Genomic DNA, 26460 nt, shown 5'->3' with positions numbered 1-26460 from the left:
CATGGTTTTGTCCTGCAGTCAGGTCTGAATAAGGCATATAGTACAGAACCGCATGTGATAATGAAACAATTACACAACCAGTTACTCAGAATGATGAGTGACCCAAGTAAAAGAGTGTAAAGGTCCATACACACTGAGCGGATTTCGCTTGTTTTAGAGATTTTCCCGGAAGTAGATGACTTTCCAGCAGGACACTATGGAAAGGGGTATGGGTCATTGGGTCCACCAAACTAAGGTCGACATGCATTGGGTCAACCACTGAAGATTGACAGGCTTTAGGTCAACACTTGAAAAAGGTTGACATGGGTTTTGGTCGACAGGATCAGTGTGTCGACACAATCATTAGGTTGACATTGGAATGTCGATAGTCAAAAGGTTGACATGGGTCACATTTGTTTGTGACAAAGTGCACCACGTCCCCAGCATTTCATTCCTTTTACCTTAGATAATAAGTGAAGAAGCGTAATTCCCATGATTTCCAAATAAGCATTCAATTTTCCCATAGTTTGCAAATAAAGAGCCAGAAAAATGGAGTTTTTATTTCAATGAAAAGTTGATTTAACAACCAAGTGCTGTTTACATATTTTTCCTATTTTAGAATTTTATTGGGATCACAAGGTGGCAGCATAACATCCGCTCATAACCTCAGGCCTCACAGCCCAGGGAGCACAGGAAGAGTTCAGCACACTTCTCACTGTGAAGCTGGCAATCTCTGGGAGGCATCCCAAACTTTGTCCCCAAAGATTAGTGGGAGCCTGCATAGTTGAATAAGGTATTAAGTGTGGCAAGCTGACAATTTCATTAGGTATAACCTTAACCATTCATTCATTTTTTAGGTATAACAGGAACCATTTTATCAGAAAAGCATATACAATCATTATGCAAATCCACTTACATATCCGTAGGTCTGAATTTTCCAAGCTGCAGGTTTTAAGAGGTTTCGAAACCGATGTGACCCACTGCGTAGAGTCTATTCAAAACTACAGTATTTAATTAAGGTTGTTTTGGGTTTCTAAACATTGTTGAATCCCAGCGACTGTCCTACATTCTGATCCTTAAAGCCTTGAAGTGGAAGCTGGTAGTGAAAGAATCAGGGGGACTTCTATTGAATTTTTTACATTAACCAGAACTAGGCTTTAAAGCTGGCAACACGCAGGACGACATCTGTACCCCAGCAGGGATGTGGGACTGGCATTTTGCAGTATGGCTCTCACTATCGATATACTCTTTTGTCCTCATGTACAGGAAACAGAGGATGTCGCCAAAGCCTCATGGGATTGTGCAGGGATACGGTCGTTTTATCGAATGACATTAGGTCGAATGTCATTTGGTCGACCCCACTAGGTCGAATGTGTAAAAAGGTCGACATGGGTTTATGTCGAACTTCCGACTATGTCGACTGCCATTAGGTCGACTGGGGTTAGGTCGAATTGCTCTTTTTGGGTTTTTTTTGGTGCCGACATGTGCCGACAGGCGGTGGTTCATGCCCTACCATCCACTAGGGCGTGGAGGAGGTTATTAAAGCTGTGGCGAGCGAAGCGAGCCACCGTGCCCGAAGCATCGCGAGTGAAGCGAGCGTCCGATTAACTATGTCAACAGTGTCCATGTCGACACTGTTGACATTTCGGCCAAAAAACCCCCAAAAAGAGCAATTCGACCTAACCCCAGTCGACCTAATGGCAGTCGACATAGTCGGAAGTTCGACATAAACCCATGTCGACCTTTTTACACATTCGACCTAGTGGGGTCGACCAAATGACATTCGACCTAATGTCATTCGATAAAACGAACCGTATCCGATTGTGCATAGTCAGCAACATAGTGCAGAAACGCTGGACTGGAATCCCTAATGAAATCAGGCCAATAAGTAAATGTGACCTGCCACATTTGAAAGAATATTTAATTGCTAGTACTTGAACTGTGGGAATAATACGTTTGATGAGGACAATGGGGCAGATTTATTAAGCTTGGAGAAGAGATAAGCTGGAGATAAAGCGGAGAACAGGTAAAAGGAGATAAAGCACCAGCCAATCAACTCCCAACTGTCCTTTTCCAACACAGCTGATTGGCTGGTGCTTTATCTCCTTTTACCTTTTCTCTGCTTTATCTCCAGCTTATCTCTTCTCCAAGCTTAATAAATCTGCCCCAATGAGTGCCAGTAGGCTCTACCAGATAAGAACAGTGTGGGAGCTGCACATTCAAATCAGAGAGGGCTGATTGGGACATGTAGGTCACTTGTAAAGATACTATTTATACAATGACAGGAGACACTCACACACAAAAAATATAAATGTATTTAATTGCACCCCACATCCTTCCATTTTCTTTTATTTACTTACAGGATTTTATTTTGGGTACCACTAACACCCCCCCCCTAACCCCCTCTTATATACACACACACACACACACACACACACACACACACACACAAACAAACATACACAGCCCTTTGATAACAGTCACTATGCAAGGCATGTTTTTTTCTGGGTTTTTGGTGGTGGGTTTGAAAGCATACATTTAAAAAATAATAATACTATTAATAATAATGGCTTCAATCCTTCAAATGGGGGGGGGGGGCTGGAAAGTTATATCAAGTTTAAAGTGTGGTATCTCTGTGTATCTGTGGTGGTTTTAAACATAGTAGATGATAGGTATAATCCCACCAGGATTTAAAAAAATAAAAATAAAAACAACAACAGGCATTTAGTAAATTTCTCACAAAATGGGAACATTTACTAAGATGGGTGTTCTATTGAAGCTGGGATGTTTCTATCGGAAACCAATCAGATTCTATTATCTTAGAAGGTGCTAAATAAATAAGTACAATCCGATTGGTTGTTATAGGCAACATCCCATCTTCAATAGAACTCCTATCTTAGTGAATAAACCTGAGTATTTCATCAAGCAGAAAAAAAAAAAACCAAACATGGGACATGATACATACGAATGACTGTCAGTGGAGATGACCAGTGGTCAGAATACAGACATCGGCAGCACAATGGAGGAATCCAGACAGGGGTCAGGCAAGAATATTTTTTTTTTCATTCCCCCCTACCTAACCCTCCTCCCCAACATCCTAACAAAACCTAATCCTCCCACCCTGCAACCTAACCCCCCTTCTAAGTGCCCAACCCTTCCTACCTTCTTTCCACCCCCCATCCAAGTCCAGCAGTATTGCCTAAAACTTACCCCCTAATGCTACCTGCATACTTACGTTCAGCATCCTGACATCTGCATCAATGTCGGCATTCTGGCACCACAATATGGTGTGGATATTGTGACAGCCGGCACCCCAACTGATGGGATGCTGAATGCACCTAGTCAAGACCTACAATATGTTAAGGTGCCCACACACTAGAACGATTTTTACGCCGATTGGCCTATTTCTGATAAATCGGCCGATATATCGTCCGATGTTTACCGATAATCGGACGAAAATCAGCCGATTTCTGTCCGATGCGTGCTCCTGTGGATCTTTTGCTAAATCTTCTGATATTACGTGATGCATGAAAGATCAGAAGATTTAACAAAATATCCATAGGAACGCACATGGGATCTTAAGAAAAATCTTTGGTAAAGATGTGCGCTTGCCTGAAATCTTTTGTCCAGGACAGGCAAAAGATTTGAAGGATAATTTATGCGCACATCTTACGATCGCAGATCTTTCTAGTGTGTGGGCACCTTTAGTCTACAGACATGAACAAAGTACAGCTCTCAAAAGGTTAAGCTTCTCCAATAAAAACCAAGATCAATTTCAGATGGAAACCATTATCTATTTATTTACTTATAGAGAGCAGCATATACCATGTACTGTATAGCTCTTTTAGGTGTCATTTATATACACTTGAACTAATCACTAGTAATCCTCTTGCTAACTAATACAAAGTAAAGGGCAGAAAACAAACACCTTACACCCCCCCCCCCCCCCCTTTGCTCTCAAAAGTCCTGCACCATCTTGTTCAAACAATGTTAACATCTTTTACTGCCACCCAATGAAATCTGCACTTTATAGCTTAGTCTTGTAATGGCAGATTTAAAGAAAGATGGCCAGTCTGCCTAAGATGTACTTACTAACTTCTTATTCCCAAAGGTTCCTTCCCAGGACCTTGCCTTTTTTTTTTACTGCAGCACAGAGGATTATAAAAATGTCAAGAATGTAGCATGTTCCTGTGCTGAACAGCAGCAGAAAGCTTAAAATAGAATATGAACTGTGTAGAGGCACACTTACACAGCCAGGGGGAATAATAAAGTAGAGTCCAACACAAAGTCTTATACAAGTCCAAAATGAAACAAGAACAATGGTTTTTCTAACCAAGATAAAACATAAAAATGTATGCGGTTATCTGCACTACTCCAGTTGTATTGTGCTGTATATCCAGAAGAGGGCTTGTACTACCTCAACCCATAATTTATATAGACAAAAGACATCAGAGGAAGATGATCTTCAGTCACATAGATGGACTAAGATGCAACAACTCTAGAGACAGCCTCATTATTTTCTCCAAAGTCTTACAAACTTGCATCTTCAAATTAATACTTAATAGAGTATCCTCCTATAGAGATTCCATGTGAACTTTGCAAAAAGGCAAAAAAACAACATTAGACTAGGCAAGTGATTTGACTTATATGGCTGACTAATACATAGCCAGGGAAAATACATTTCAATGGGAACCGCATGGGACACACCCACCTTAATTTAAATTTGCAATCCAATTAAAATATCAGAAACCTTTTCCATCTTAATTCTAATCTTTTGACTACGGTACCCTCTGTCAGTAATCCTGGACCTTGGGGGCATTATCCCTCAATACACAAATAGGTTACACAACTAGAATTTTTCTACCCTGATCTCTGGGACAATATCATCTTCAAAGAATGTTTTCTTGTATTTGTTATGTTGATATATTTGTCATTACATAGGTTGCATTTAATGGTTGGCATTTCTGCACTGGTATAAAATCCTGTGCTACAGCACCAAAGGATTTATGGCGGGACATTTTTAAAGCATTGTATTTCCATTTTGGGATGTAGCTCCTTTGCGACATGAGGCAACGCTATGTAAATTAGGCATTTGGTGTAAGAATTTGGTAGAAGGATGAGAGCATGCAGCAATTTAATTAGCATAAAAGATCAGCAGGTCATAACCCTTTTATATTGGGGAGGTGTTTCAGAACAGGTTGCCTCTACCTGGGATGTGATCTCTAATATAAAAGGTGTGTCTATGTTACGGGGAAGAACCGTGTCAAACTAGACACAGAACCATCCTTATGCTTCAGCCACTGTATAATGTCACTACTGAATGTAGACGTTTGCTATGGTTTTGAATGGGCTATGGCTATGTCAACTCATCACATACTGTAACTAATAACTCTTTCATACAGACTGTACATGCTGGAACTAGGCCTGGTCTATTAATTCAGCAAATGCCCAGGTCCAAGTTTGCTTTATTCCATGCCACACAATAGATGCCACATCATAGTAGATATTAACCCCTTCCTGACAGAGCTAGTTTTTGCGTTCCTGACAGAGCCATTTTTTTCAAATCTGACATGTCTCACTTAAGTGGGGATAACTTTTTTTTGCTTTTACTTATCCCAGTGATTTTGAGATTGTTTTCTCGTGACACATTGTACTTCAAGTTAGTGGTAAATTTTCGTCAATACAGTCTGTGTTTTTTTGTGAAAAATACCAAAATATCGTGAAAAAATGGAAAATTTAGCGATTTGCAAAATGTTAAATTTTCTGCTTGTGAGACAAATAATCATACCACTCAAAATAGTGAATAACTAACATAGACCATATGTCTACTTTATGTTGACATCATTATTTCAACTTCCTTTTAATTTTTTGGGACACTAGGAGGCTTACAATATGAATAGCAAATTCTCAAATTTTCAAGAAAATTTCAAACACTGATTTTTTTAGGGACCAGTTCAGTTCTGATGTGACTGAGGGACTTGTATGTGAGACACCCCCATAAATGATGCCATTTCAAAAAACTGCACCCCTCACAGTATTCAAAACAGCATTTTGGAAGTTTGTTAACCCTTTAGGTGTTTCACAGGAATTAAAACAAAGTGTAGGTGAAATTTCAAAATTTCTTTTTTTTTGCAGATTTGCAATTTTAATACATTTTTCTAAGGAACACAGTACATTTTACTAGAGAAATGTGACTAAAAATTGATTCCCCCAATTCTTTTGTTTTCATAAATATCCTATATGTGGCCCTAGTGTGCACGGTGACCAAACCACAGGCTTCATAATAGAAGGAGCACCTACTTGATTTTGGAGCCTCCTTTTTATGAGATTATTTTTTAGGCACCATGTAGGTTTCTAGGCACCATAAGATGCTAAAAGTTAGGAACCCCCCCACAAGTGACCCCATTTTGCAAACTACACCCCTCAGGGAATTCATCTAGGGGTATAGTGTACATTTCAAACCCCCAGGGGTTTCACCAATTGTGGTACAACTGGGCAGTGAAAATGAAAAATTATTTTTTTTACACAAAAATGCAGTTCTGGCTCCAAATTTGTCATTTTCAGAAGGTATGAAGGAGACAAAGCACCCCAAAATCTGTGCCCCAATTTCTCCCGAGTACGGCAATGCCTCACATGTGACCAAAAAATACCAGTTGGGTGCATGGCAGGACTCAGAACGGAAGGAGTGATTTTTGGATTTTGCAGCTCAGATTCTGGTGGAATTTTGGTGGGTGCTATGTCGCATTAGCAAGACCCCCCAAGCACCAATACAGTGGAACCCCCCCACAAGTCACCCCATTTTGAAAACTACACCCCTCAGGGAATTCATCTAGGGGTATAGTGTACATTTCAAACCCCCAGGGGTTTCACCAATTTTGATACAAGTGGGCAGTGAAAATGAAAAATTACATTTTTTTACACAAAAATGCAGTTCTGGCTCAAAATTTTTCATTTTCAGAAGGTATGAAGGAGAAAAAGCACCCCAAAATCTGTGCCCCAATTTCTCCCGAGTACGGCAATGCCTCACATGTGACCAAAAAATACCAGTTGGGTGCATGGCAGGACTCAGAAGGGAAGGAGTGATTTTTGGATTTTGCAGCACAGATTCTGGTGGAATGAATGGTGGGTGCTATGTTGCACCAATACAGTGGAACCCCCCCACAAGTCACCCCATTTTGCAAAGTACACCCCTCAGGGAATTCATCTAGGGGTATAGTGTACATTTCAAACCCCCAGGGGTTTCACCAATTTTGATACAAGTGGGCAGTGAAAATGAAAAATTACATTTTTTTACACAAAAATGCAGTTCTGGCTCACAATTTTTCATTTTCAGAAGGTATGAAGGAGAAAAAGCACCCCAAAATATGTGCCCCAATTTCTCCCGAGTACGGCAATGCCTCACATGTGACCAAAAAATACCAGTTGGGTGCATGGCAGGACTCAGAACGGAAGGAGTGATTTTTGGATTTTGCGGCTCAGATTCTGGTGGAATTTTGGTGGGTGCTATGTCGCATTAGCAAGACCCCCCAAGCACCAATACAGTGGAACCCCCCCACAAGTCACCCCATTTTGCAAACTACACCCCTCAGGGAATTCATCTAGGGGTATAGTGTACATTTCAAACCCCCAGGGGTTTCACCAATTTTGATACAAGTGGGCAGTGAAAATGAAAAATTACATTTTTTTACACAAAAATGCAGTTCTGGCTCAAAATTTTTCATTTTCAGAAGGTATGAAGGAGAAAAAGCACCCCAAAATCTGTGCCCCAATTTCTCCCGAGTACGGCAATGCCTCACATGTGACCAAAAAATACCAGTTGGGTGCATGGCAGGACTCAGAAGGGAAGGAGTGATTTTTGGATTTTGCAGCACAGATTCTGGTGGAATGAATGGTGGGTGCTATGTTGCACCAATACAGTGGAACCCCCCCACAAGTCACCCCATTTTGCAAAGTACACCCCTCAGGGAATTCATCTAGGGGTATAGTGTACATTTCAAACCCCCAGGGGTTTCACCAATTTTGATACAAGTGGGCAGTGAAAATGAAAAATTACATTTTTTTACACAAAAATGCAGTTCTGGCTCACAATTTTTCATTTTCAGAAGGTATGAAGGAGAAAAAGCACCCCAAAATCTGTGCCCCAATTTCTCCCGAGTACGGCAATGCCTCACATGTGACCAAAAAATACCAGTTGGGTGCATGGCAGGACTCAGAAGGGAAGGAGTGATTTTTGGATTTTGCAGCTCAGATTCTGGTGGAATTTTGGTGGGTGCTATGTCGCATTAGCAAGACCCCCCAAGCACCAATACAGTGGAACCCCCCCACAAGTCACCCCATTTTGAAAACTACACCCCTCAGGGAATTCATCTAGGGGTATAGTGTACATTTCAAACCCCCAGGGGTTTCACCAATTTTGATACAAGTGGGCAGTGAAAATGAAAAATTACATTTTTTACACAAAAATGCAGTTCTGGCTCGAAATTTTTCATTTTCAGAAGGTATGAAGGAGAAAAAGCACCCCAAAATCTGTGCCCCAATTTCTCCCGAGTACGGCAATGCCTCACATGTGACCAAAAAATACCAGTTGGGTGCATGGCAGGACTCAGAAGGGAAGGAGTGATTTTTGGATTTTGCAGCTCAGATTCTGGTGGAATTTTGGTGGGTGCTATGTCGCATTAGCAAGACCCCCCAAGCACCAATACAGTGGAACCCCCCCACAAGTCACCCCATTTTGCAAACTACACCCCTCAGGGAATTCATCTAGGGGTATAGTGTACATTTCAAACCCCCAGGGGTTTCACCAATTTTGATACAAGTGGGCAGTGAAAATGAAAAATTACATTTTTTTACACAAAAATGCAGTTCTGGCTCAAAATTTTTCATTTTCAGAAGGTATGAAGGAGAAAAAGCACCCCAAAATCTGTGCCCCAATTTCTCCCGAGTACGGCAATGCCTCACATGTGACCAAAAAATACCAGTTGGGTGCATGGCAGGACTCAGAACGGAAGGAGTGATTTTTGGATTTTGCAGCACAGATTTTGGTGGAATGAATGGTGGGTGCTATGTTGCACCAATACAGTGGAACCCCCCCACAAGTCACCCCATTTTGCAAAGTACACCCCTCAGGGAATTCATCTAGGGGTATAGTGTACATTTCAAACCCCCAGGGGTTTCACCAATTTTGATACAAGTGGGCAGTGAACATGAAAAATTACATTTTTTACACAAAAATGCAGTTCTGGCTCAAAATTTTTCATTTTCAGAAGGTATGAAGGAGAAAAAGCACCCCAAAATCTGTGCCCCAATTTCTCCCGAGTACGGCAATGCCTCACATGTGACCAAAAAATACCAGTTGGGTGCATGGCAGGACTCAGAAGGGAAGGAGTGATTTTTGGATTTTGCAGCACAGATTCTGGTGGAATGAATGGTGGGTGCTATGTTGCACCAATACAGTGGAACCCCCCCACAAGTCACCTCATTTTGCAAACTACACCCCTCAGGGAATTCATCTAGGGGTATAGTGTACATTTCAAACCCCCAGGGGTTTCACCAATTTTGATACAAGTGGGCAGTGAAAATGAAAAATTACATTTTTTTACACAAAAATGCAGTTCTGGCTCAAAATTTTTCATTTTCACAAGGAATGAAGGAGACAAAGCACCCCAAAATCTGTGCCCCAATTTCTCCCGAGTACGGCAATGCCTCATGTGTGACCAAAAAGTGGCAGGACTCAGAAGGGAAGGAGTGATATTTGGATTTTGCAGCACAAATTCTGGTGGAATGATGGTGGGTGCTATGTCGCATTAGCAAGACCCCCCAAGCACCAATACAGTGGAACCCCCCACAAGTGACCCCATTTTGCAAACTACACCCCTCAGGGAATTCATCTAGGGGTATAATGTACATTTCAAACCCCCAGGGGTTTCACCAATTTTGATACAACTGGGCAAAATTACATTTTTTTACACAAAAATGCAGTTCTGGCTCAAAATTTTTCATTTTCACAAGGTTTGAAGGAGAAAAAGCACCCCAAAATATATGCCCCAATTTCTCCCGAGTATGGCAATGCCTCATATGTGACCAAAAAATACCAGTTGGGTGCATGGCAGGACTCAGAAGGGAAGGAGTGATTTTTGGATTTTGCGGCTCAGATTCAGGTGGAATGAATGGTGGGTGCTATGTGGCATTAGCAAGACCCCCGATGCACGGTGAATTGATGGACCTAATAATCCATAGATGTGTGGTATATTTTAAAACACTCCTTTATGCAAAGGCCGGGTTTGTCAGGGCAAGTTTCACAGTGGAAAATAGTTTCCTTTCTTATTCCCCTTTTATAACAAACTTTGCACCTTTTTTGTGTCCTGCCCTTTTTTGCAGTGGAGGGGATTTCGTTGGGAAAATGCTGCCCTGGTACAATACGGGGGCCAGTACTAGAAGTACTGGGGCCCTCTGCCTGCTGGTTCCCAAATATCAGGCCCTTTATGACTTCCTCTTGAAAGTGCATAAATGTCCCCCTCTGGCCGGTAGAACGGAATAGCACGTAAGCGTTATACAGTGCCATCTGGATGATATACACGGCCAGCTTCTTGTACCAGATTTTTGTTTTCCGCAGGGCACTGTACGGCTTCAGTACCTGATCTGAAAGATCCACTCCGCCCATGTACCTATTGTAATCCAGGATACAATTAGGTTTTGAGGTGTGGGTACTGGTACCTCGTACAGGGACGGAGGTGGTACTGTCTCCGTGAATTGTTGTCAGTATAAGGACATCCCTCTTGTCCTTATATTTGACCAACAACATATTTTCAGTGCATATTCCCCTGCTTTCACCCCTTCTCATTACTTGGGCAATGTGCGTTTTTGGGAGGCCTCTTTGGTTCTTGCGCACAGTACCGCAAGCTGCTGTACCTCTTGAACCAAGGGCCTTAAACAGGGGGATGCTAGTGTAAAAGTTATCCACATAGAGGTGATAACCTTTATCCAGGAAGGGGTGCACTAAATCCCAGACAATTTTTCCACTAACACCTACGAGGGAGGGGGGGCATTCTGGCGGTTCAATACTTGAATCCTTCCCTTCATATACCCTAAACCTGTGGGTGTACCCTGAGGTGCTTTCACACAGTTTATACAATTTTATGCCATACCTTGCCCTCTTATTGGGAAGGTACTGGCGGAATTTAACCCTTCCTTTAAAATGTAAAAGGGACTCGTCCACACAAATGAATTGTTGGGGGATGTACATCTCCTCAAATTTGGCGCTGAAATGATCAATGACCGGCCTGACTTTGAATAGCCGGTCAAAGGTGGGATCATCTCTGGGTGGGCACTGTGCATTATCGCTGTAATGCAGAAATTTAAGGATCATCTCAAAACGAGTCCGGGTCATGGCCATACGGTAAAATGGGGTGCTGTACAGAACATCTGTACTCCAATATTGCCTAATTTCTGGCTTTTTTACTATGCCCATATGAAACACCAGACCCCAAAACGCCATCATCTCTACTGCATCTACAGGGGTCCACCTAGCAAATGATGACGTGGGGTTTTGAGCAATAAACTGCTGGGCATATAAATTAGTTTGGTCCACCATTAAATTTATAAAATCATCAGAGAAAAATAATTTGAAGAAGTCAATTTCTCTGAGACCTGTGGAATCAAATTGGATTCCTGGGATGGCCAAAAACTCAGGAACCTGGGGCTCAAAATTGGCTGGTGGTGGGATCCATACGGGATCAATCATTGGGGGGGGGGTCTCAGCTGCTCTACGGGGGCGTCTTTGAGGGGGTCCCTCATCACTAGAGGAGGAAGATGAGGTTAACACAAATCCTTCAAATTCCCCGCTTGCATCACTGTCTGTGTCACTGTCAGAGGCAAGCATGGCATATGCCTCCTCCGCTGAGTACATTCTTCTGGATGACTGGGATGACATTTGGGATGACCTTTGGGATGCCATTTTTATTTTTGTGTTTGTGGTTGTGAAATGTTTCAACACGTGTATAGTGTAGGGGGGGGTACAAACTTTATTTCAACCAGGTAGTGTGTATGTAGTGCAGAAAAAAAAAAAAAAAAAAAAAAAGGTCCTGCACCAAAAATTGAGCACAGATGTTAGTCAGTAACGACCGTCACTGAACAGCGCTCAAAGGCAACAGGAATTTATTAAAAAAAAAAAAAAAAAAAAGGTCCTGCACCAAAAATTGAGCACAGATGTTAGTCAGTAACGACCGTCACTGAACAGCGCTCAAAGGCAACAGGAATTTATTAAAAAAAAAAAAAAAAAAAATCAACCCTGTGCCGAAAAAGCTGATCAGTGATGTACGTCACTGATCAGCGCACAGTGGCCACAGGACACCCACAAAATCACAGTGTGTGTAAAAATACCCACAGCACCCTCAAAAAAAAAAAAAAAGGTGAGGGGCAGCAGGTGCACAACCTTTGGTGCAACTGGCAGGTATATATTTCCTGCAGACACAAAATATAGCACTCTATCACTCTCTGTCACTCTCTCTCTCTATCTCTCACTATCTATCACTCTATGACACTGCAGCACTGACAGGAATTTAAAAAACAAACCCCTGCACCCCCAAAAAAGTTGCTGATCACCTCAGATATAGTGATCAGCACAAAAGGCGGGGGCAGCAGACACAAAATTTAGCACTCTCTATCACTCTCTCTCTCTATCTCTCACTATCTATCACTCTATGACACTGCAGCACTGACAGGAATTTACAAACCCCTGCACCCCCAAAAAAGTTGCTGATCACCTCAGATATAGTGATCAGCACAAAAGGCGGGGGCAGCAGACACAAAATTTAGCACTCTCTATCACTCTCTCTCTCTATCTCTCTATCTCTCACTATCTATCACTCTATGACACTGCAGCAAACCCCTGCACCCCCAAAAAAGTTGCTGATCACCTCAGATATAGTGATCAGCACAAAAGGGGGGGCAGCAGTCAGTTATATAAAAAATATATATCACAATCTGTCACTATCTCTCTATCTCTCTCTCTATCTATAACTCTATTACACTGCAGCAAAATATAGCACTCTCTGTCACTAGGCCTCTCTCTCTCTCTCTCTCTCTCTCTCTCTCTCTCTCTCTCTCTCTCTCACTGCAGCAGCACAACACAGCACAACACAGCACAACACAAGTAGCAAGATCCAGGCAGTGATCAGGTAAGTATTTTGCACGGTTTGCACGGATCAGGTCAGTATACTGCGGCAGCCAGGCACGGTGACCACACTGCACGCAATTCCAGACCGGAATGGCGTCTGCAGTGCAGTCACCGTTAGTTTAAACCCCCCTCCATGGCTGTGATTGGTCCGTCGGTCCGACGAACCAATCACGGCCTTTGGGGGCGGGCGGGGTGAGGTGGGGTGACACCAGTGTCACCCTTACACCCCACGGTGATTGGTGCTGTACTTTACAGCACCAATCACCTCCGATCCCATGTCACCGGCGAACGTTATTCGCCGGTGACACAGAAAACGCTGTAATTGGCTGTTCACACTGAACAGCCAATCACAGTGATCGGCGACGGGGGGGCGGCATCGCAGCCCCCCCCCGGGCACGCAGGGACATGTCTGCTGTCAGGGACAGCAGACATTGTCCCTCTGTCACTGCGTCTCTAGACGCAGTGACAGTTTTCAGCCATGACGTATATATACGTCATGTGTCGGGAAGTACTTCCCGACCATGACGTATATATACGTCAAATGTCGGGAAGGGGTTAATTTAGGCAACAAACTGGAAACTCTATTATTGGTGCCCCACTAGATGCAGGGAAGGATTTTTTTGGGGTACTCATGCATGGGATACAATATTTCCTGCTATGCACTTCAACAATCACTTTATATAGCTCTATAGCACAAGACACCAGAATAAAGGGGGTATTCAATCCGGGATTCTGACAGTTTTTCTTCTGATCCGACACTAACTCAAAAGTCAGAACTCAATGTTTCAACTGCCGGAAAAAAGGCCATGAATTTGACAATCCGCATCAAAACAGATTCTACTTTTCCAAAAAAATGTATTCAATGCTTTCATTAACGGCTGCATTGGAGTAGGCTATCGCCAATATTCCAGACCTAATGGAAGGGTATATACACTGTGGATTTCTTGTTGTTCACATTCCCCACTTTAGAGAGCAACCAAAGCTCTTTTCCCCCAACAGCATTTGGGACAAAAATGTCAAAGTTCATGCATCATTCCTTCAAAATAACGGCTTCTCCCCAGATACTCGCACAGTACTTTTAAGCCTGGATCAATAAATACTGTTTATTCAAAAAAAAAAAAAATACAGAAGTAGGCATTTACTTTCACTTACAACACAAAATTGCAACACTTCGAAGAATCTTTTCATAACATCTGAACCACTTAAATTGAATAACTTTTTTAGCCCATTTAATATTACAAACATTCTCAGATTTATGCTTAAACATAAATTCTGATCAAAGTTCAACTTTTTCTATCGGCACAAATATACTGCAAACCTCTGTATGTAACAAATAAAACAATGGCTGTTATTTTGATCAAAAGCTTGTGGCCCATCATCTAGGGACCGGAATTGTGTAGCTCATGTGCTTCATACTTAAAATGTAATTATAATATACAATATTGAATAGCATTTAAATTTCTTATTCTTAAAAGTTTCAAGTCATAATTTATTTATTATTATCAAACTCTTGCTTTGCATATATTGCAGTTCAAAAAAAAAGTTACTAATCCATTTGAGAAATCATTGTGTATTATTGTATTTTGTAATAATCAATTTATTTTTGATTAGTTGCCATTTTTTGTAGTTCAACAGTTTACTGAATTACCGAATAAATACAGCAAGATACAAAAAAAATACTAAAGTAATAAGTATTAAAATGTATTTGTATAAATGTATTTTAGTGTATAACTATATCCTATGTAGTCTATTGCTAGCAATATATGGCTGAGCAATATATTGCTCAGTTTCTCCTTTTCATCAGCGACCAGAGATGGTCGGTGATGAAAGGGAACCTCTGCCGGCGGTGCCGCAGAGGTAATCAGCTGGTCGCAGGAGCAAGCTCCTGCGACCAGCGATTAGAACGGGGCTGAAAACGGGAGCGCGCACCCGGCGATTTATCGCCGGGGCACACTCCCATCACTGGCAATATGGTTGCCTGCGACCATATTTCCAGCGATTTCAGACCCTATCGCCCCCGTGAGTACACAGCTTAAGAATGGAATATTTTAAACACACTGCACACAAACATTGCAAATTGTTTAAAGAGAAAAAATAAAAATTTTCACTAAAATATTCTGTTGTAATTTCAATCAAGAAAATTGATAGAATGTAATATTTTACCATAAAAAAAATTATAATAATTCTTGTTTGCTTACTTGCTGCATTTTTTCCGATACTGACGCTCAATGCCATCTGGTCTGTAATGGGAAAATAAAATATATTACTATTGTCTTTTTATACGGTGCCACAAGTGTTGCACAGCTCCCAACAAAAAAAAACATATACATACAAACATACTGTATATACATATCCCCAAAAAAGTGGTCCAGCACTTCGCTGTTGGTATAATGAAACAGACTTTCCCAGGTGCCCGCTTTGGGGAGGGTGAGATCCCCACATATAAAGCTGCAGGAAGAAGTGTCAGTCCAGGCTTAGCAATGTGCAAACATGGTTCTTTAATGTAATCTATGTGGTTTCAGGACCAACCTGTCATCAGGACACATATGTGGCCGTATTGACTACCTCTTCAATCAGAGAAGCACTACTATGTTTTAAATATTGAGGAGTCCATTTTTACCATTCTCTTCTGTGTTTTGTTAAATATGTTGAAATATCACACTATTATACTTCTTTCCAGTTTGGGAGTTTTCTAGTCTTAATGCCATTATAATATCAGGCACACCAAGTGTGAAGAAAAGTTTATTACAGTGGATGGCAACATTTTTCTCACTTGCATATTGTACAGTAACAATGTAAGTTCTATGGTGAGATGATTTTGCAACAAGTAACAACTGATTGGAGAGAGAACATAACTTTATGTGAAGAGGTATTGCAATAAAGCTTTTTATAAAAAATAAAGGATTTGATTGCTTTGTACAATAGAAGACAAAAATACAAATAGTCTACATTAATCCTTTGTGGCATTAAATAAATCGGTACTCTTTACCTAGAACGGCGCCCATCGGGGTGATCGCGGGATCGCGGGCAGTACATAAACGGCCGCGACGCGATGCCCGCGATTTTCCCATAGGGAACAATGTTAAAAAGCCAGATTGACCGCGATTTTGCATTCAATGCCTCAATGCCCGCGATTTTACCATAGGAATCAATGTTAAATGGGCTACAGAGCCCAAATAGGCTCAATTAACCCTTAAATGTCACCCCAATTTTTTGACGCCACCCCACGATCCACGCCAACCCGAAGCGTGGCGAGCGCAGCGAGCCCGCGAGGGGCGGCGGTACGCGTCCTCCGACCTTTTCATGCACTACTATCCACGTCGGCGTGGAGTTGAGAATAGAATAGTGTGGCGAGCGCAGCGTGCCACCGAGCCCGAAGCGTGGCGAGCGCAGCGAGCCCCGCGAGGGGACGCGGATACCTTCACAGTTATACGCGTCCCCTCGCGGACTTCACAGGTGTCCGTGGCGACGCCGACACCTGTGAAGCCCGCGAAGGGACGCGTTTACCTGTGAAGGTATCCGCGTCCCCTCGCGGGGCTCGCTGCGCTCGCCACGCTTCGGGCTCGCCACACTATTCTATTCTCAACTCCACGCCGACGTGGATAGTAGGGCATGAAAAGGTCGGAGGACGCGTACCGCCGCCCCTCGCGGGCTCGCTGCGCTCGCCACGCTTCGGGTTGGCGTGGATCGTGGGGTGGCGTCAAAAAATTGGGGTGACATTTAAGGGTTAATTGGGTCTATTTGGGCTCTGTAGCCCATTTAACATTGATTCCTATGGTAAAATAGCGGGCATTGAGGCATTTTACATTAAAATCGCGGTCAATTAGGCTTTTTAACATTGTTCCCTATGGGAAAATCGCGGTCATCGCGGGTACACGATTTTGATGTACCCGCGATTTACCCGCGATGCCCGCGATTTTTTACCCCCGACGCCCGCGATTCTGATCGCGGGCGCCGTTCTAGGTAAAGAGTACCAATAAATCTCTACTATATAGAAGTCAAAAAGTGTACCGACTGTCCGCCACCTATTTTTAAACACTTTATTTTTATTTTCCTAGTGTCACCTATCTTTTATACAATATTTCACAATTTTAACCTACTTTCATAAAAGTTTATTTTTATTAATTATGAGGTGCACCACATAAAAAGGTCAGCTTTCCTCTATTTTGGTCTTAATGTTTGTTTCCTTTTTGAGGAGTCTGTCTTAATTCTGGTACCTCAAAAAAAAAAAACTATAGAGTCCAGGGGATTTTGGAATAGAGGATCATACATGCCCTGACATATAACATCTGGTGCGCAAATGACTTAATAACTATAAGGATTGTCACCTTTATAGACTGATACTATTTATTTGAACACTGAAGACACAAGAGTTCCATCACCTATGATATTGCACACCATCCTGTGGGAAAACTGAGAATCCTGCAAACTTTCTTTGTTGCCACCTTATTTTGGAGTGTTATCTGTACCTTTGTGAAAATAAGGATCATAAGAAATCTCGATAGATAGATAGATAAGATACATATATAGATAGGATAGATAGATAGATAGTATAGATTAGATAGATAGAAGGTGGTAGAGCTTTTTGCATACTCACTCAACATAGATCTAAAATATAGATATATAGTATCCCACAAAATGTGAGACATATTGAGAGGAGCAGCTCCAACCTTTAATTTCTCTATGGGCGTTGCAAATACATGTAAATTTCTTTGCAAAATAACCTTTACTAGTGTTCATTCTAGCACCCACTATCTTTGAAAACCCATGCAGTTCCTCTTCACTGACTGGGGGTGTCACTGTCTGCTGTAGTGCTTCTAGCACAGTTTGGTCTTTATATCAGCACTGATATGCAAACCAGACCTGTGCTAGAAACACCACAGCAACCAGCGACCCCCCAGGCAGGTAACAGGAACTGCATGGGTTTTCAAAGATAGCGGGTACTAGAAAGAACACTATAATATATGTTTTCCTTCAATGACAATTTGGCTATTACTTGGGCCTTTCTGTCACTTGCCTTAACCTCGAATTTTGATGAATAATGTGGAGTGTGCATCTACACCATTGTGTACACCGTACACCTGAAGGTTGGGACTCCTTCAATTGGAATAGCACCCCACCCACCCGATCTGAACATTTTTTACCAGCTTGGTCCCTGGTAGCCACAGACTGCAAACTGAAGGCACAATGAAGATAAGACCAAAAAATGCACACGATTTGCTAGTCTTCGCGATGGATTTAGGGCGCAGCTCCCCTTGGGTTGGTGTTGCTGGGTTGCCTTGTGGTGGCACATCTATTTAGCATTATTTATTTATTTTTCACTAATATTATACTTTCTAGCACGTTCCATTGTATAACACTTTAACCATTAGCTTCTGGTTCCTTCTTATTAACACAAACACTTTAGATTTTCATTTGTGTGCTGCCCTGGGGTGACTGTCTTTTGCCGGCTTTTTTGGGGGTACATGGCCCCTGATTAAAACTTCATATTAGGGACCCACCAGAGACAACAAGGTCACCATGAAGTTGGTTGGTGGCCAAAATTTATCGTCCAGTAAATATACCAAGAACTTTGAATTCTGATGAATAATGTGGAGTATGCATCTGCACCTCGTGTTTTTTCTTTACATATTTTGCAAACACCAATTTCCTATTTATTAAACTTCCAACTAAAGGTGCATACACACAGAACGATTTGAAGGACAATGTGGGTGTTCCTGATCGATGGGAAGGACCAATTGTTCAAAATGTACTGTGCATCGTTAACGATGCGCGTACCTGCCAATTGTTAACAATGGTCTATGGTCTTCCCTGCTTGCAGGAAGATCATAGACCAATCTTTTGTGAAGTGTATCATTCCATGTGTACGCACGATGAACGAATTGATACACTCCAGCATCGTTCCATCTGTATGCAACTTAAACAACAGTATGTAAATAAATAAAAAAACACATTGGGTGAGATTTAATGGAATGAGAGATTCAGAAAGTGAGAGATTTGGTGAGAAATCTCCATTTCTTTTTAAAGCGCCAATCATTTACACTGCAACATCAAACTGGTTTTGCAGTGTAAATGATTGGTGATCACCTGACATGGAAAATGTTTGTTTTCTCTGTAAATATTTAATTGGAATGTGGCTAAAATTTTCCCTAACCTAAAGACTTGTACCGATTACTGCACATTAGAAGCAGAGAGAAATTTGGCTCCAGTAATCAAGGGCAATCAAATAATAAATGAATGATGGGATGCCATACAGTGGCAAGGAAAAGCATCTTCATTTTACTTTCTACTGCAACTAATAGGAATTAGCACACTGCTCATTCAAACATATCCCTGGTGCAGAACAAAAATACAAACAAGGTGATAGATAGATAGATAAAAAACATCTATAGATTTAGAAAACATACCACAGCTGAGAAATCAATGTGTGTATAGTTTGATGAAGGGAGTTACATTGCAACCCAATGTGGCTGTCTGCTTTACCTGCCTCAGAAATCGGAATAAAATAGTGTTTAAATCTTCATTTTATTCATCAGTGGTTAAGCAGCATTCTATAAGATCCTAACCCTAGGGGGGAGGGTTATAACCCATATTACGTATTGATGACCCTGTAAAAGCTAGCCACCTCCCCGGCATGCCAATTAATGAAAGCTACAGTAGTGACTGAACTGCTGTAAGTACATGTTGAAGGTAAATGTCCAGTATATGCTTTAAATACTTAGAGGATATGTAGATCATGCTGTTTATTTCAGGCAATCTCAAAACCAACACAAATCAGCAAAATTTCTGTATACACTGATTGATTTATTCAAACAGAAATAATGGAGTCATAAACACTTATCCAGCGCTTTCTGTAAAACTTCTTCTGCTGAAAAAGCCTTCGTTCAGCATATACTCCACATGTAGGGAATATAAACAAATCACTTCATCGTGTAATCTGCTACAAATTAATTATTTATTACACAACGAAACAATCAGTTAAAATACAATGCAATCCAATAAAATTTCTTCCAGCATCAATCCTAAGAAGGGGGGGTAATTACCAGGAGCGGAGGAACTGCAGGCATACAGTTCAAACAAGCGTATGGTATAAGTCTGTGAGGAGCTCTGGATACCGGTACTCCTTTCTCCTCCTGTCCGCAAGACTGTTCCTCCGATAGCCTGGAATGCCCCTCTCTCTTGGCTGGAATAGATACGGGTACGGGCTCCACCACCGACGCGTTTCTTCCCCGTCCTGGGGACTTTATCAAGGTGTATTTTCTGCCCGCTGTACACGATCTTTATACCGCCGCCGTCCAATCAACATACTCCGGCAGCCCGGCTGGATTCCTAGACCGAGGCTCACTACAAGTCCCATAATCCTTACCGCGGCTGCCGGCTTCCTGCCGCTGGCGTGATCCCAGCGCCCAGGGTTTCCATGACTACAAGACGCCTGAATGCAATCACGGCGTTTGTGTCTCCTTCCTATATTTTTTCTCCATGTCCCTATGATGTCTGTTTTATTTCTCCTCCTCCGTGGTGATCTTTATGAGGAAGTGGAAACAATACATAAGATACAATGAAAATTTACACAATATAAAAAGAACCTCATTAAAAACTCCAATTAAAAGCTTCAATTAAGAGAATGACATAGTATACACGTAAGTGCCAGAGATACCTAAGGTGCTAAAGAGAGATAAAGTGCTAGAGTGTTAAAGTGCTATAGTTAGAGGGAAATACGTGCAGGACAGTATGAGAACCTTCACCCTCCCTAGATGTTTAGAGGAACCATTTGATCTCAAAGTCAGCATTGAGACCCCCAGGCATAAGGGTCCCTAGCTCGTAGATGGTTTAATGAGGTTCTTTTTATATTGTGTAAATTTTCATTGTATCTTATGTATTGTTTCCACTTCCTCATAAAGATCACCACGGAGGAGGAAAAATAAAACAGACATCATAGGGACATGGAGAAAAAAATATAGGAAGGAGACACAAACGCCGTGATTGCATTCAGGCGTCTTGTAGTCATGGAAACCCTGGGCGCTGGGACCACGTGATCACGCCAGCGGCAGGAAGCCGGCAGCCGCGGTAAGGATTATGGGACTTGTAGTGAGCCTCTGTCTAGGAATCCAGCCGGGCTGCCGGAGTATGTTGATTGGACGGCGGCGGTATAAAGATCGTGTACAGCGGGCAGAAAATACACCTTGATAAAGTCCCCAGGACGGGGAAGAAACGCGTCGGTGGTGGAGCCCGCACCCGTATCTATTCCAGCCAAGAGAGAGGGGCATTCCAGGCTATCGGAGGAACAGTCTTGCGGACAGGAGGAGAAAGGAGTACCGGTATCCAGAGCTCCTCACAGACTTATACCATACGCTTGTTTGAACTGTATGCCTGCAGTTCCTCCGCTTCTGGTAATTACCCCCCCTTCTTAGGATTGATGCTGGAAGAAATTTTATTGGATTGCATTGTATTTTAACTGATTGTTTCGTTGTGTAATAAATAAATAATTAATTTGTAGCAGATTACACGATGAAGTGATTTGTTTATATTCCCTACATGTGGAGTATATGCTGAACGAAGGCTTTTTCAGCAGAAGAAGTTTTACAGAAAGCGCTGGATAAGTGTTTATGACTCCATTATTTCTGTTTGCATTTGTATTGTTGGTCTCAGGGAGAACCTTCTGTTGGGAGTCTTGAACTAATTCAGCTGCTACACCTGCGCACATTTTTTCATCCTGTATATATCCATACATCACCGATTGATTTATTGTCCAGGGCTCATGTTAAACCTGGTGATGGCCGCCAGTTTTGATATCCCAAAGCCACTGGCGCTTTGAGCCAAACTGCTACATATCTGGCAGAATATGGTTCTTCCCAACTTTATAACACAAACTGCACGCAGAACCATACAGAACTTAAGGAGACACCAGAGGATTTATTCATTTAGGTGGACAATGCTGTTCCTTATCTTTATAAAAAGGACAATTGTTTAATTTAGTTAGTATTCGGGCAAATTATTCTATGCTATTACAGCGATACTGTATTGTAATAAAGGGGCATTCTTTTTCAAATGCAATTTAATTTGGGGGCAATAATATCAATAGGTTATTGAGAGCTATATTATTATAAAATAGGGGCAACAAATATACTTACACTTACTATGTTATGGGCCCCAATTGTGCTCCACACTTGTAGCATTATATGTAATGTTAATATAGGCCAAATGGTCTCACTGGTTAGAGCGACCTCTGTATTCAGCAGCCTTTCTGGAGTGCTTGCCAGTAGTTTATCAAACCGCAAATTCATAACACTAAGAATAGGTCCCATGAAATATAAATATATATATATATATATATATATATATATATATATATATATATATATATATATATATATATATATATATATATATATATATATATATATATATATATATATATATATATATATCTAAAATAAACAGGAGAGAGAGGTGCGCCTCATAGTGCAGATCAATGAGTATTTATTAAAGAGTTAAAACACTCCAGGTATAAAACACAGTTGCTCGTACCATGAATTAAAACGCTGTGGACTGATTACCACATGATATAACACGTTACCCACGGCAAACAGCTCCTCTGGAACCACGAAGTCCTTAGTAGCATGTATCGCTGCAGACACTGGGTTGTGCCGCAGAAACCAGCAGACGGTCGGACGAGGGGACACCAGAACAGGAGAGAAGACGGGACGTGATGGAAAGCGGGTATCACAGGCCACGCCCTAACGCGTTTCGTCAGAGACTTCGTCAGAGGGCGTGGCTCTGTGACTACCCGGTTTGAATATAACAGGACAACAACCAATGAAAACACAGTGGGTGTCTGACATCACTAAAGGTGTACACACTATAGTAACGTGCTGATTAGCAACAAGTGCATGAATGGAAACACATGAATTCAATGCACCCTTTCTTTTACATAGTACTAGCGTATTATGACGGGCTGGAGTGATATATATCATGTCGCAATCCTGTATGCATATACAATTTATGAACAAAACAATTAAAAACATGATTTAAAACATGTATAATAAAAATATATATATATATGTGCAAAAAAAGGCGCACATGAAATATCATTAAAACAATACAAAACAGAAAGACATAATATACATTAAAAAAGATGAATAAGTGAAAGATATTTATCAATAAAATAAGGACATATAAGCAGTGAATTAATTGAGGAAAGGAGTTATTTCATAACCCTCATTTAATCCATATGGTGTTAAGGTATTTAATTTAAGAATCCAATAGGTTTCTCTACGTGTTAGCAATTTATCCCTATCACCTCCCCTTTTGGGGATAGGAATTTGTTCTATGGCTCGGATCTTCATACAGCCAGGGTCACTATTGTGAAAGTTTTTGAAGTGACGGGGAATGCTGTGGTTAAGAAGTCCATTCTTTATGTTACGCTGGTGTTCAAGGGCACGGATCTTAAATGCCCTCTTAGTTTTACCCACGTAATGTAGGTCACAACTGCAGGATATGATGTAAACCACGTAAGTGGAATTACAATTAAGAAATTGATGGGGTTTAATAAGGGACAATTTAGGATTATTCAGATCTGTCCCCTTTGCAATATGTTTACAAATCTTGCAGTTATTGCAAGGAAAGCACCCCTTAATATCCAAAAAGGTGTTAGAAACAGCAGTATTGGTTGGTTCTAGCTGACTTTTGGCAATCATATTTTTTAATGTCTTTGCCTTCTTGAACACAATACTGGGTTTATTAGGCAATTGTTTACCCAATACAGGGTCTAATTTAAGTATGTGCCAATTTTTATCTAAGATGGTCTTAATTTCCTTTTCTTTAGAATTAAATTGGGTAACAAACAAACAGTCATTTCTTTTAGCCACAGGTTCAGATGAAGTTTTATATTCCAAAAGGTCTGTGCGTTCTAAAGCTCTTGCTCTCTCGCGTGCACGAGTTACAGTATTTTTAGGATACCCTCTTTCATCAAATCTAGAGGTGTAAACCTCAGCCTGGGAATCATACATGGATATATTAGAACAATTACGCCTCAGGCGGATGAACTGCGAAAATGGAATATTTTCCTTCCAAGATTTGAGATGGCAGCTCTCAAATTGCAGGTAACTATTAGAATCTACAGGTTTAAAGAATGTAGAAGTCTCAATAGATGTAACCTCAGGGAAATTCTCCACATTTAAAAAGAGATCCAAAAATTCAATATTTTTCTTGTTAAATTTGTGGGTAAATGTGAGATTATAAGTATTACAATTGAGAACATCGACAAAGGAATTGAATGATGATTCATCGCCATCCCATATAACGATGATATCATCGATGTACCTTTTAAACAATTTCACATTCCTTAGCAAGTCAGGGGTCAGGGTATTCTTCTCCCAATCACCCATGTAGAGATTGGCCAGACTTGGGGCACAAATCGTCCCCATCGCTGTGCCCCAAGTCTGGAGGTACCAATCCCCCAAAAACTCAAAATAGTTAAAATGCAACACAAATCTTAAACAATCACAAATAAATCGGATTTTCACATCAGATAAACCACTATTGTTAGTGAGTACATCATTAATAACATCGATACCCCTCTGGTGTGGGATCTTGGTGTAAAGGGAGGATACATCAATTGTACCAAAACCAAACCCAGCACGCCATTCGATGTTTTCCAATATTTTAAGCATATGTGTGGAATCCTTCACAAAGGTGTCTAAGGAAGGAACATAGGTCTTAATAAACGTGTCTACATATTCAGACAACCTAGAGGTCAAGGACCCCACACCTGCAATAATCGGGCGCCCTGGTGGGCGTTCCCGATTCTTATGCAGCTTAGGTAAATGGTAAAAAGTGGCAAATGAGGGTGTAGTATTATAAAGGTATTTAAATTCATCCAAGTTGATGCTTTTTTCACTTAGACCACGCTTTAATAATAATTCCAATTCTGCTATATACATTTGTGTAGGATCATTGTCAAGTATTCTATATGAAACATCATCTAATAATAAATTATATGCTTCAGTGACATAATATTCACGATCCATTATAGCAATGCCACCGCCTTTGTCGGCATTTTTAATTACTATAGATGAATCACTCATCAGATCTTTTAAAGCACCTCTTTCTTTAAAAGTAAGATTTGAGGGTTTGTTCTTAGTGTTATCGATTTTATCAAGATCTTTCTTAACTAATTCAGAAAACATATCCAAATATGGGCCCTTCGATTCAAGCGGATAAAAAGTAGACTTAAGTTTGAGGCCAGAGTTATCGATATTTGGAGGCTTGTCTACCATCGAATTAATTTCTCCATCTTTTTTGAGAAAATGACGTTTGAGCGTCAACTTCCTGACAAAAAGGTTTAAATCTATCTGGAGGTCGACCTTATTAGGAAGACTTGAAGGCGCAAAAGAAAGACCCTTCATAAGAAGTGATTTTTCAACGGGAGTGAGTATTTTTTTAGAAAGATTATAAATCCCACTATTATCCAAGGCCTCATCAGTAACAGGAATTATAGTGTTTATAATACTCTGATCTTTGCTTCTCTTAGTGGAAGCTCCTGATCCCCTCCCTCCCCTAATCTTCTTTTGATGCTTATTGGGGTTCTGGGTACATTTTTCTGTATTTGATGTTTTGGATGGGGGGCCTGATCTAAAAAATGCTGATCATTTTCACCATCTTTAGAATAAAGTCGCTCAAAACGATTATCATGAACGAATCCATGTGGTTCGTCAAAGACAGGTTGATTCCAAAAATTTTGTCTACGGTCCCTCATATTGGGATTTCTATTACTTCTATTTTTGGGACGTACTACTGTCCATCCATCAGGGTTTTTGGTATTGTACCGGTCATTATTATGACTATTCCGGGGATAATAATCACTAGAATTATTATACTCTCTACGCTGGTTAAAATAACCCCTGCGCTGATGTTGATATCCATAATCATAATGTTTATTTTGTATATTATGAGTATCATTCCTTATATAATGATTATCTCTCGGACCACCATTTTTATTCTTAGGTCTAATTGTGCGTGGAGTTACAGGGGGTATCTCACTCTTGTTTTGGATGGTATCTCTATTTTGAGACCAAGTGCGAACAATATTTTGCTCATAATCAGATTTATCACGCAGAAATTTTTTCTGTTTAGTTTCAATAACTTTGGATTCTATTATCGATACTTTTTTCTCAATCGATGTTTTTACTGCTAAAATTTTTTCTTTGTCCAAAATTTTTTCTAAATCAACAGCTATGACCTGTAATTGTCTCTCTGTCTCTTTAAAAAGTTTAGTCTTTTCAGATACTAGCAATCTCATGAGCTCT

General features: G+C 40.9%; 1 protein-coding gene across 1 annotated transcript in view; it reads right to left on the bottom strand.

Moving 5' to 3' along the window:
• The window catches only part of STEEP1 (STING1 ER exit protein 1), a 45074-nt gene that overhangs the window by 9608 nt on the left and 9006 nt on the right, over nucleotides 1–26460 (bottom strand). The window contains exon 3 of the mRNA XM_083159132.1: nucleotides 15352–15393. Coding sequence (XP_083015258.1) covers nucleotides 15352–15393 — 42 coding nt within the window. The remainder of the gene's footprint in view (nucleotides 1–15351; nucleotides 15394–26460) is intronic.

Source organism: Crinia signifera, chromosome 9 (assembly GCF_055691185.1).
Source record: "Crinia signifera chromosome 9, ASM5569118v1, whole genome shotgun sequence".
In the NCBI taxonomy this organism is placed as follows: domain Eukaryota; kingdom Metazoa; phylum Chordata; class Amphibia; order Anura; family Myobatrachidae; genus Crinia; species Crinia signifera.
The sequence above is the reverse complement of the archived record's forward strand: the minus strand, read 5'-3'. Positions and strand labels throughout refer to the sequence as shown.